At 42.9% G+C, this 12615-nt stretch overlaps 1 protein-coding gene and 1 long non-coding RNA gene across 2 annotated transcripts in view; one reads left to right on the top strand and one right to left on the bottom strand.

The window, feature by feature from the left end:
• Nucleotides 1-6818: 6818 nt before the first annotated feature.
• LOC137372863 (uncharacterized) lies at nt 6819-12227 on the top strand. The gene is made up of 3 exons (XR_010975513.1): nt 6819-8901; nt 9123-9208; nt 11465-12227. It is a non-coding gene; the product is annotated as an uncharacterized lncRNA (long non-coding RNA).
• The window catches only part of slc34a2b (solute carrier family 34 member 2b), a 40110-nt gene continuing 38881 nt past the window's right edge, over nt 11387-12615 (bottom strand). The window contains exon 12 of the mRNA XM_068037224.1: nt 11387-11956. Coding sequence (XP_067893325.1) covers nt 11387-11956 — 570 coding nt within the window. The remainder of the gene's footprint in view (nt 11957-12615) is intronic.

Here is a 12615-nt window from a genome sequence, read left to right on the forward strand (position 1 = left end):
CAAGGGAATCACTCAATCCATGGATGAAGAACATAGAACATAGAACAGTACAACACAGTACAGGCCCTTCGGCCCACGATGTTCTGCCGAACCTTTAACCTACTCTAGGATCAAACTACCTATATACCCTTCATACTACTATCATCCATGTACCTATCCAAGAGTCGCTTAAATGTCCCTAATGTATCTGCTTCTACTACCACCGCTGGCAGTGCATTCCACGCACCCACCACTCTCTGTGCAAAGAACCTACCTCTGACATCTCCCTGACACCTTCCTCCAGTCACCTTAAAATTATGCCCCCTGGTGATAGCCCTTTCCGCCCTGGGAAAAAGTCTCTGGCTATCCACTCTATCTATGCCTCTCATCATCTTGTACCCCTCTATCAGGTCACCTCTCATCCTTCTTCGCTCCAATGAGAAAAGCCCTAGCTCCCTCAACCTTTCTTCGTAAGACATGCCCTCCAGTCCATGCAGCATCCTGGTAAATCTCCTCTGCCCCCTCTGTAAAGCTTCCACATCCTTCCTATAACGAGGCAACCAGAACTGAACACAATATTCCAAGTGTGGTCGAACCAGGGCTTTATAGAGCTGCAGCATAATCTCGCGGCTCTTAAACTCAATCCCTCTGTTAATGAAAGCCAACACACCATACGCTTTCTTAACAACCCTATCAACTTGGGTGGCAACTTTGAGCGATCTATGGACATGGACCCCAAGATCCCTCTGTTCCTCCACACTACCAAGAATCCTGTCTTTAAGCCTGTATTCCGCATTCAAATTCGACCTTCCAAAATGAATCACTTCACACTTTTCCAGGTTGAACTCCATCTGCCACTTCTCAGCCCAGCTCTGCATCCTGTCAATGTCCCGTTGCAAGCTACAACAGCCTTCCACACTATCCACAACTCCAGCAACCTTTGTGTCATCGGCAAACTTACTAACCCAGCCTTCCACTTCCTCATCCAAGTCATTTATAAAAATCACAAAGAGCAGAGGTCCCAGAACAGATCCCTGTGGAACACCACTGGTCACCGAGCTCCAGGCTGAATACTTTCCATCTACTACCACCCTCTGTCTTCTATGGGCCAGCCAATTCTGTATCCAGACAGCCAACTTTCCCTGTATCCCATGCCTCCTTACTTTCTGAATGAGCCTACCATGGGGAACCTTATCAAATGCCTTGCTAAAATCTATATACACCACATCCACTGCTCTTCCTTCATCAACGTGTTTTGTCACATCTTCAAAGAATTCAATAAGGCTTGTGAGGCATGACCTGCCCCTCACAAAGCCATGCTGACTGTCTCTAATCAGACTATGCTTTTCCAAATAATCATAAATCCTGTCTCTCAGAATCCTCTCCAATAATTTGTCCACTACCGACGTAAGACTGACTGGTCTATAATTCCCAGGGTTATCCCTATTCCCTTTCTTGAACAAGTGAATAACATTTGCCACCCTCCAATCATCTGGTACTACTCCAGTGGACAGTGAGGATGCAAAGATCATCACCAAAGGCGCGGCAATCTCTTCCCTCGCTTCCTGTAATATCCTTGGGTATATCCCGTCTGGCCCCGGGGACTTATCTGTCCTCATGTCTTTCAAAATTTCCAGCACATCCTCCCTCTTAACATCAACCTGTTCGAGCATATCAGCCTGTTTCACGCTGCCCTCACAAACGACCAGGTCCCTCTCACTAGTGAATACTGAAACAAAGTATTCATTTAGGACCTCCCCTACCTCCTCCGACTCCAGGCACAAGTTCCCTCCACTATCCCTGATCGGCCCTACCCTCACTCTGGCCATCCTCTTGTTCCTCACATAAGTGTAGAACACCTTGGGATTTTCCTTAATCCTACCCGCCAAGACTTTTTCATGTCCCCTTCTAGCTCTCCTAAGTCCATTCTTCAGTTCCTTCTTGGCTACCTTGTAACCCTCTAGAGCCCTGTCTGATCCTTGCTTCCTCAACCTTGAGTAAGCTTCCTTCTTCCTCTTGACTAGCTGTTCCACATCTCTTGTCATCCAAGGTTCCTTCACCCTACCATCCCTTCCTTGCCTCATCGGGACAAGCAGTCGCAGCAAGTGCTCCCTAAACAACCTCCACATTTCTGTCGTGCATTTCCCTGAGAACATCTGTTCCCAATTTATGCTCCCCAGTTCCTGCCTAATAGCATTGTAATTCCCCCTCCCCCAATTAAATATTTTCCCATCCCGTCTGCTCCTGTCCCTCTCCATGACTATAGTAAAGGTCAGGGAGTTGTGATCACGATCACCGAAATGCTCTCCCACCGAGAGATCTGCCACCTGGCCTGGTTCGTTGCCAAGCACCAAATCCAACATAGTCTCCCCTCTAGTCGGCCTATCTACATATTGAGTCAGGAAACCTTCCTGGACACACCTGACAAAAACTGCTCCATCCAAACTATTTGCACTGAGGAGGTTCCAATCAATATTAGGGAAGTTGAATTCACCCATGACAACAACCCTGTTACTTCTGCACCTTTCCAAAATCTGCCTCCCAATCTGTTCCTCCATGTCTCTGTTGCTATTGGGGGGTTTATAGAAAATTCCCAATAAAGTGACTGCTCCTTTCCTGTTTCTGACTTCCACCCATAATGACTCAGTAGACAAACCCTCCTCGACGACCTCCCTTTCTGCAGCTGTGATACTATCCCTGATTAACAATGCCACTTCCCCACCTCTTTTACCTCCCTCCCTATTCCTTTTGAAACATCTAAACCCCGGAACATCCAACATCCATTCCTGCCCCTGTGATATCCAAGTCTCCGTAATGGCCACAACATCGTAGCTGCTAGTACTGATCCATGCTCCAAGTTCATCACCCTTATTCCTGACACATCTTGCATTAAAATAGACACACTTCAACCCATCATCCTGGCTGCAACTTTGCCCTGCTCAACTGTCTAACCTTCCTCACAGACTCTCTGCACTCTGTATCTGCCTGTTCAACAGCTACCCCATCCACTGATCCGTAGCTCCGGTTCCCATCCCCCTGCCAAACTAGTTTAAACCCTCCCGAAGTGCGCAAGCAAACCTCCCGCCCAGGATATTGGTGCCCCTCCAGTTCAGATGCAACCCGTCTTTCTTGTACAGGTCCCACCTTCCCCAAAAGGTATCCCAATGATCCACATATCTGAAGCCCTCCCTCCTACACCAGCTCTGTAGCCACGTGTTCAGCTGCACTCACTCTCTGTTTCTAGCCTCACTAGCACGTGGCACCGGTATCAATCCTGAGATAACTATCCTGCTCGTCCTGCCTTTTAGCTTCCAAACTAACGCCCTATATTCGCTTTTCAGGTCCTCATCCCTTTTCCTAGCTATGTCATTGGTACCGATGTGTACCACGACTTCTGGCTGCTCCCCCTCCCCCTTAAGAATCCCGTAGACTCGATCCGAGACATCCCTGACCTTGGCACCCGGGAGGCAACATACCATCCGGGAGTCTCGTTCGCGACCACAGAATCTCCTGTCTGTTCCTCTAACCATTGAATCTCCTATCACTATCGCTCTCCTATTCTCCCCCCTTCCCTTCGTGAGCCACAGAGCCAGGCTCAGTGCCAGAGACCCGGCCGCTGTGGCTTTCCCCTGGTAGGCCCCCAACCATATCCAAAACGGTATACTTATTATTGAGGGGAACGGCCACAGGGGATCCCTGCACTGTGCGCCTATTCCCTTTCCCTCCCTTGACGGTCACCTTTATCCTGTAACTTAGGTGTCACTACTTCCCTATAACTGCTCTCTATCACCCCCTCAGCCGCCTGAATGATCCAAAGTTCATCCAGCTCCAGCTCCAGTTCCCTAACGCAGTCTGTGAGGAGTTGGAGATGGGTGCACTTCTCAGAGGTGAAGTCAGCAGGGACACGTGGTGACCCTTACCTCCCATTTCCTGCAAGAGGAGCATGCAACTGCCCTAGCTTCCATCCCCTCTGCACTAAATTGACACAGAGAAGAGAAGAGCTTCAAGGCTGAAACCAACTTTAGAGGTCTGAGTAATGAGAAAAGACTGGAGAGAAACTTGGATTTTGCACTTTGATGATGTTGAATCCCAAATCATGATTGCTTAATGTCACTACCACTCACAGGTGCAATGACTTCCATTTCTGAATGCTGTCCAGATCCATTACCAGGTTGAGCTGAAAGTTTCCTCCTGTGGTTTCCCAGGCATGATGGGTCCTTAGCCAATAATGCATTGTATTTGCCAGTTCAGACAATGGGCCAATTGGTTGATTGAAATCACCCTTGAATATAACTTTCCTATTTTCATGCATGCTCCTCATCGCTTCAGAAATGGTGATTGTTAGCAAGCCTCTAGCATTATTTTAGTTCTTTGTATTAAAAACAGGCAACCATAGTGTTTGATTGCAATGTCTTAACATTGTGAAAAATGCGATATAAGTACATGCTCTTTCCATGTATACTTGAACATCTCTCTGATTCCTCCCCATATCATTAGCTCTTCCAGGGGCAACCAATGACTCTGCTTCTGTCCCCTTAAGTAGATCTCCTATACTTTACTTAAAGTGCACTAAGTCCAGGTGAGCAACTCACTCCCTAGTAGGCTTTATCTTTGTGATAAGCATGGTAATTCACTTCCCTTGTCAATTAATTCCCTTATGCCTCATAGACTGCTCCCTTGTTTCATCTTTTTTCTCTGGCTCCTTGCTAACCTCCTCCTCCACATTATGCCTTGTATCTGCAGCAATGACTGCAGTCTCATAACTATTTGTTACAGTAATCTCATGAATCATTATTCTGACTTACATTCCTCTCTTGAACCTGATGCATGCATTTTCCCTGTTTTCCTATTTTCTTCAGCTTTTGGCTTTCTTATTCACTAATGTGAGGTGACTTACAAGGTCCTTTATGGCAGACTGGTGCAAAAGGTGAAGTCACACGGGATCAGAGGTGAGCTGGCAAGATGGATACAGAACTGGCTTGGTCATAGAAGACAGAGGGTAGCAGTGGAAGGGTGCTTTTCTGAATGGAGGGATGTGACTAGTCGTGTTCCGCAGGGATCAGTGCTGGGACCTTTGCTGTTTGTAGTATATATAAATGATTTGGAGGAAAATGTAGCTGGTCTGATTAGTAAGTTTGCAGACGACACAAAGGTTGGTGGAGTTGCGGATAGTGATGAAGATTGTCAGAGGATACAGCAGGATATAGATTGGTTGGAGACTTGGGGCGGAGAAATGGCTGATGGAGTTTAATCCGGACAAATGTGAGGTAATGCATTTTGGAAGATCTAATACAGGTGGGAAGTATACAGTAAATGGCAGAACCCTTAGGAGTATTGACAGGCAGAGAGATCTGGGTATACAGGTCCACAGGTCACTGAAAGTGGCAACACAGGTGGATAAGGTAGTCAAGAAGGCATACGGCATGCTTGCCTTCATCGGTCGGGGCATAGAGTATAAAAATTGGCAGGTCATGCTGCAGCTGTACAGAACCTTAGTTAGGCCACACTTAGAATATTGCGTTCAATTCTGGTCGCTACACTACCAGAAGGATGTGGAGGCTTTAGAGAGGGTACAGAAGAGGTTTACCAGGATGTTGCCTGGTCTGGAGGGCATTAGCTATGAGGAGAGGTTGGATAAACTCGGATTGTTTTCACTGGAACGACAGAGGTGGAGGGGCGACATGATAGAGGTTTACAAAGTTATGAGCGGCATGGACAGAGTGGATAGTCAGAAGCTTTTTCCCAGGGTGGAAGAGTCAGTTACTAGGGGACATAGGTTTAAGGTGCGAGGGGCAAAGTTTAGAGGGGATATGCGAGGCAAGTTTTTATACACAGAGGGTGGTGAGTGCCTGGAACTTGCTGCCGGGGGAGGTGGTGGAAGCAGGTACGATAGTGACGTTTAAGAGGCATCTTGACATATACATGAAAGGATGGGTATAGAGGGATACGGACCCCGGAGGTGCAGAAGATTTTAGTTTAGACAGGCATCAAGATCGGCGCAGGCTTGGAGGGCCGAATGGCCTGTTCCTGTGCTGTACTGTTCTTTGTTCTTTGTACATAGTTGAGCAGTGTTCTCCCTGGTCTTTCTCTATGCTGGTATGTGTAGGTTCACAAAATGAATCCATAAGTATTAGATATCAGTTGTGGTTCTGTGGTGGTGCTTTTCTGTCTGTCCGAAGGCCATGGGTTCAAGCCACATTCCTGGACTTGAGCTCATAATTATTTATTGCAGGACTGTGAGAGTGCCCAAATTTGTTAACACTAAGTTATATAGCTAAAGCATTCTTCTAAAGAAGCATATTAGGATTTAAGGTTTGAATGCTTGCAATGCACCATGTTCAACTGGCTCACTCTTTTTTGAACAAAACCCAAAATAGCTTTGAAGAGCGCAATGTGAACATAGTGGTCCAGATTTTGCTGTAGTAATGACTGCAAAATTGTCAGCTTTCACTGTCATTACTGCTCTGAAACTGACAGCAACTTCTGGAGTCCACATATTAAACATGGAAATGCACAAGTTGCTGTCAGTGATTCTACTCTTCTCCAGAGGGTGTACTGTTGAGGCCTCCCAGACTGCAATCAATGGAAATCAATTGAACTGACAAGAAGTTTCTCTCTGTTAAAAATCCTTGAAAATGTTACACCTTGTTGAATGAGCTGTAACTGGGTTTTAAACGGCATACTAAATTCATAATTACTGCTCAACACCCTGACTCGTGTAGTGTTTGATTGGTCTGAGTTTGATTGTGTCAGTCTGTTCATTATCTGTATTTGCTGTGTTTGATTGCTTAAACCTCTGGGTGGAGCTAGAGAGGGCAGAAGCTTCCAGAAGACATAGCTTGAATCTGCACACAACACAGGTTGTTGTTAAGAAATGTGCTGAAATTTGTAAGATCTTTATACTTAATGTTTTTGTAAATAAACCAGTGTGATATTTGCAGTGCCCTGAGATTAAACTGGATATCGAAAGTGAACCCAGTAACCCAACATAAAGATAACAAAAACTTAGCGATGAGGATGATTGAAGAAAATCTAATGTTATCGGTTCCAGAACCGTTCCTTCCGACGCCAGGAAATCCTCCTCGGAGTTGGGAGCGATGCATTTTGGGGTTCAAGACATACTTGCTCACAATGGGAATGGACAGCCCAGATATAGCAGCAAACTGTAAGAAAGCGATACTCGTACATTGTCTGTGAGCAGAAGGACAGCGAGCCTTTGAGCAGCTCACAGAAGGTACGGCTACATTCAATACGGCAGTGAGTGCTCTCGGAAAATACTTGGGGCCAAAGAAAAGCGTGCTGATCGGGCGATACACATTCCGCCAGAGATCCCAGGGTCGTGGTGAACCCATTAAACAATATGTGACAGCGTTGCAGGAATTTGCATCTACATGTAAATTTGGCTCACTAACCAACGAACTGATTCGTGACCAATTAATTGAAAAGACTTCAATTCCACAAATTAGGGAACGTCTTCTCATGAAGGATGATGATTTAACCTTGGAAAAAGCAGTAACTATAGCAGTCCAGATCGAATCTGACATGTTAGTTTTGAAGAGGTTACACACACGGACCCTTAGACTCAGGGATGCAGGCACAGCTTGCCCAACCAGCTTCAGTGCAAGGGTTAAGGGCAAGAAAACTTTAGCAACCTCATCAAAATGTGCCCCATCATGGTCATTCCCTGCAAAGCTGTGCCCAAATTGCGGAAATCCTCATCAAGTCACAATGCCAGGTCCAGCTAGAGGAAAAAAGTGTAACTCATGTTCAAAGGGGAACCATTTTGCAAAGATGTGCAGGTTATTGAAGAAAGAATCTTCATCAGTTCGACACATAGCGGAGTCTCATTGTGAGAGTCACGTACAACATGTATATTCCATCACCTAAAGTAAAGCACCAGGTCACTTTAAGGAGTGCTCAGTCGAGATTGCAGGTATCTCAGCGTCACTTCTTATCGATGTTAGCGCAAAAGTTTCTATTTTGAGTGACAAACTCTACCATCCGTCTTTTTCGCAAATTTCCTTCACTCCTGCAACAGACATCCTTCAAGCTTATGATAACACTCTCATTCCAGTTTCGGGGATGATCACAGTTCCACTATGCTACAAAAATGTCATCCTCGACAGGTTCACTTTCTATGTAGCTAAAGACTGAAGCCTTATGGATGTTAACTTTTTCGATAGGCTTGGATTCAGACTCGTTGACCCCACCGGAGCACACATTAATGTGATTGATAAAGCAGACATGGAAGAAAATGAGGATCAGGAGCTAGAACCTGAACAGAATGATTAGAGTCCGTTTCTGAAAGTGAAGGCACTGAGACCAGCACCAAAGAAAGCCGTGTCACCAGCATGATGTCCAGCTTCAAATAAGGGCAGTGGAAATTACTAAATCCTGAGGGCAAGAAGTGATATGACTGGGAATTTCTCCTTGGGATCCAGTTCACAGCAGCTAGTACCCAGAAGCCAGATGGATTGCCAGCAATCAGCGATGTTGTTCTTGACCAGATTAACCAGATCAAACTAATTGTAAGACCTTTGGACCTTTCACAAATCCTGTCCCAGGGCCCAGACCTCACACCATCTTATGCAGATTTTGGAAGGCAGACACAAAGTGGGTGAGCAAGAGCAATACTAAATGTTGGATCAAGGAGATCATAGAATGGGCAAAGGAGAGAGCCAAGGAAGATTATTGCCAATATAACTGTAAATGATGATATCCAGCTGGAGCAGTCTGAGAATGATGGAAACCTATATTAAAACGTGATGATGTTTCTGATGATTCTGACGAACAAAAAACACAAGAACTATTCCAACGAGTGAGAAGCATCTCGAACAAGCTCATGCCAAAGATGTTTCAACAGTTGATGAAGCAGGTTCAGGAGCTGACAGGTGATATAGAGGAGAGGCTGAAGGGAGTGACGTAAGAGACCTTCCTATCTCAAAAACTATCTCTGTACTTAGAGAAAACTGACAAGTTAAACACTAAGAAATAACTTGATGTATATATGTTTGTTGTTTAGAACGTAAAAATAATGTCTTTAGTCAAGAGGGGGGAAAATGTAGTGTTTGATTGGTCTGAGTTTGATTGTGTCAGTATGTTCATTATCTGTATTTGCTATGTTTGATTGCTTAAACCTCCAGTTGGAGCTAAAGAGTGCAGAAGCTTCCGGAAGACACAGCTTGAATCTGCACAGAACACAGGCTGCTGTCAAGACGTGCTGAAATCTGTAAGACCTTTATAGTTAATGTTTTTGTAAGTAAACCAGTTGGTTATTTAACATAGTGTGATATCTGCATTGCCCTGAGATTAAAATGGATATTGAAATTAAACCTAGTAACCCTGCGTAAACATAACTAGCCCTGAAAGAGTAATTTTATATTTGTTGAATGATTAATTTTTCCAATATGAGAAATACCATATTTTTTAAATATAAAAGTGTAGTTTTTACTTCGTGATTTGCTGTCAGAGAATATTTCAATGTGATTCGCTGCTTACCCTACTTAATAACATCACTGTTGCTGAAAACCTGGAGATCCCCTTGACTTGGTAGCAGATTTAAACTAATGTCAGGAAAGGGGAAATCTATCCCTCAGAGATCGCTAGATCTTTTTAGGTGGCTTTCTTTGAAGTTAGCAGCAAGTGCCATTGCTTCGCTGCTAACTGCAAAATCCGGACCAATATTTCAAAGTATATCGAATATATATGATTTCAGCAAGCTTGTAAAATAAATCACAAAAAATTAAGTAATGTACTTAATGTAAATTTTAAAATTCACATTTAATGTTGTGGAAAATTTACAAAACGTTAGAAAAATAAGTAACAAGATATACACAAAAGTCCATTATTCAAATTGAAATAGTGCATATTTAGGCATCATTCAATAGATAAATTTTCAGTCTGTAAAAAAAGCATACTTACTATAGTTTTTATCCAGTCTCTTTTACAATTCCTGACAAATTTACAGTTTAAGGGAGCCTTTTGTTTCATTGTACTTGTTTATACATTTTGTACCTTTCTTGGATCCATCACTCCTACTTCTTGCTTTCAAGGATGAAAAGACAACATGAACCACCAATCTCTCCATGCTGGCAAGATTGTCCTTGGTATGGCTATTCTCTATGGCCCAAGCTTCTGTTGGACTGGACTAGTCCTGCTGGTTATGTCTCTGTCCCTGAGTTAATCATCCCACAGCTCTGCAGTTAATTCAGATCTAGAACTGCTGTAACTCACACAGTGGCAATACGAGAGTTCTGAGTCAGGTCAAAACTGGGAATACAAACTCATATCTCTAAGTTCAAGCATCCAATGTTCTAACATTAAAGCTAAAAGCTCTTATGTAGGTTTGTATCAAAACTGCATGCCCTAGCTTTCATAATCATATTTCTATGATCAACTGAATATGGCACATTAGAAATACACGTTCAACGCCTTATTGATCGTTGGCTACACAGTTCCCAAAGGCTTAAGCACTGATTGGAACAGTGATGGAATAGTTTTTGACACGTTATAGCTATTTTTCATCACTGTAGTAATTCAGGTTGTGAAACATTCGGAAATCAATAAAACAACATATTGTGAAGTCTGCAAATCAGGGTTATTATTTCAGCACCATCCAACAGAATTGATGCAGTCATAAACATTGTTGGAACTTGACCTCAGGTAATTTATATATGAAACCCTGAACTTGTGACTGGATGGCTTAGCATTCTTACCCAGTATTGTTTACAAAATGGACATGGGGTTGGTGACATTATATTATGAATTATCTTTCACATGTGAAAGAACTATCCACAAGTGCTCACAACTCATGACATCATTTCTTCTAATGAGTCCACAAAGTATTGAGGTTTTTCTGTTCACCAGTGGCCACCCACACCCCAACCGCACTTTCACAGTTCAGTATTCTATTTATTGCAGGTACACTCTTAATGTACTGTTATTTTCTCCCATTAAGTGATAATTCCCTGCAATGAACTAATCATTTTCATGATACTGCCAACATTTGGCACAATGAATTATGAGTCCTCACTAAATACAAGGAAGCGCCAGAAAAACTGACTTTTGACAACATTATCTGTAAGGCTACTTTTCAGATAACAGGATAAAGATATACATTATTGTGCTAATTTAAAAAAAATATGCTGCATTTTAAAATAGTACAATTTACGTTTTTGTTAACATATTATAACTAAGACTTGCACTTGAGGGCAATGATTGAATACAAATGTCATGTATGCAACACAGTATAAACTGTTGAAGGAATCACTTCTATCAGATATTTTATTAACAACACTAACCATTCAGGATACCAGAAGTGATAGAAACTGATACAGGTTAATCCTTAAAAAAAAGCTGCACTACTTTGCAAAGGCTTATTTTAGCTGTTGTTCCAATAGTTCTGTTTTTACATATGTGTTGAATTAACTTTTGTTTCATTTTCTACAACTGGAAGTGTCTTAATACCTTGTTTTTCATTCTCTAGGATTACTGGATTTTCATAAACCTGAAGAGATTTGGTTTGTTTTTCCCTTCTGTCACTACATTTTTCATCAGTCTTGCAACACTTACATTTTCCAAAGCACCGAGTGGAACAGCACAGTGTAACACGCTGTACTATTCTGTCCCAGGGTTTCAAGGAATGCATCCAAATGGGAAGGAAGTCCCAATTTTGTAGTACCTTTGGCAAAAACCTTGGGCACTTTCCTTGCATGATATTGATAACAATTATGATGATGATAATGATCAAGATAGGAATACCCACTCCAGCCAGAACTTGCCAACCAGCAATTGACAGCCCAAATATAGTCAGAGGAAGCAGTAAGAAGCACAGAAGCAAGTAGGCGACTGCAAACCACCTGTACTCGGAAGTGTGAGTTCCCAATGCTTTAGCTAGTTTAATTGGAACACGCATGAATGGTATGGGATACCAAATGATGATTCCAGAGATATTGAAAAAGAAATGGCACAAGGCGATCTACAAGGAGACAAAAAGGGATGTTAATATACATTTTAAAAATCCAATTTGCAACTTAAAAGATGTAACTGAACATAGAACAAATAGGAGCAGCAGTAGGCCATTCGGCCCTTCGAGCTATTGAACATTGAGTGTATACATTGATTTATCACAACAGCAATTAATGATTCTTATTCTTTTAGGTTGGTGATCCATATAAAATATGCAGCTTCTAATGCATTGAAAACTAAAGCATAATCATATGAAACATTGTTATTCTTCATATTCTTTGATTTAAAGGTGGTATGTAATATTTATATTAATGTGTTAAACGTTTAAGTATATAACTTTGCAGCCGCAAACCTGATGATTCATTGGGATGATTCATGTGTTGCAGAGCTAGACGGAGTAGAGAGATGTTTGGTTTGATTCCTTGTTAATATAAAATCATAGAATCTTACAGCACAGAAGGCGGCACAGTGGCGCAGTGGTTAGCACCACAGCCTCACAGCTCCAGCGACCCAGGTTCAATTCTGGATACTGCCTGTGTGGAGTTTGCAAGTTCTCCCTGTGTCTGTGTGGGTTTTCGCCGGGTACTCCGGTTTCCTCCCACCACCAAAAGACTTGCAGGTTGATAGGTAAATTGGCCATTATAAATTGCCCCTAGTATAGGTAGGTGG

The sequence above is a fragment of the Heterodontus francisci genome, chromosome 1, assembly GCF_036365525.1.
Source record: "Heterodontus francisci isolate sHetFra1 chromosome 1, sHetFra1.hap1, whole genome shotgun sequence".
Lineage (NCBI taxonomy): Eukaryota > Metazoa > Chordata > Chondrichthyes > Heterodontiformes > Heterodontidae > Heterodontus > Heterodontus francisci.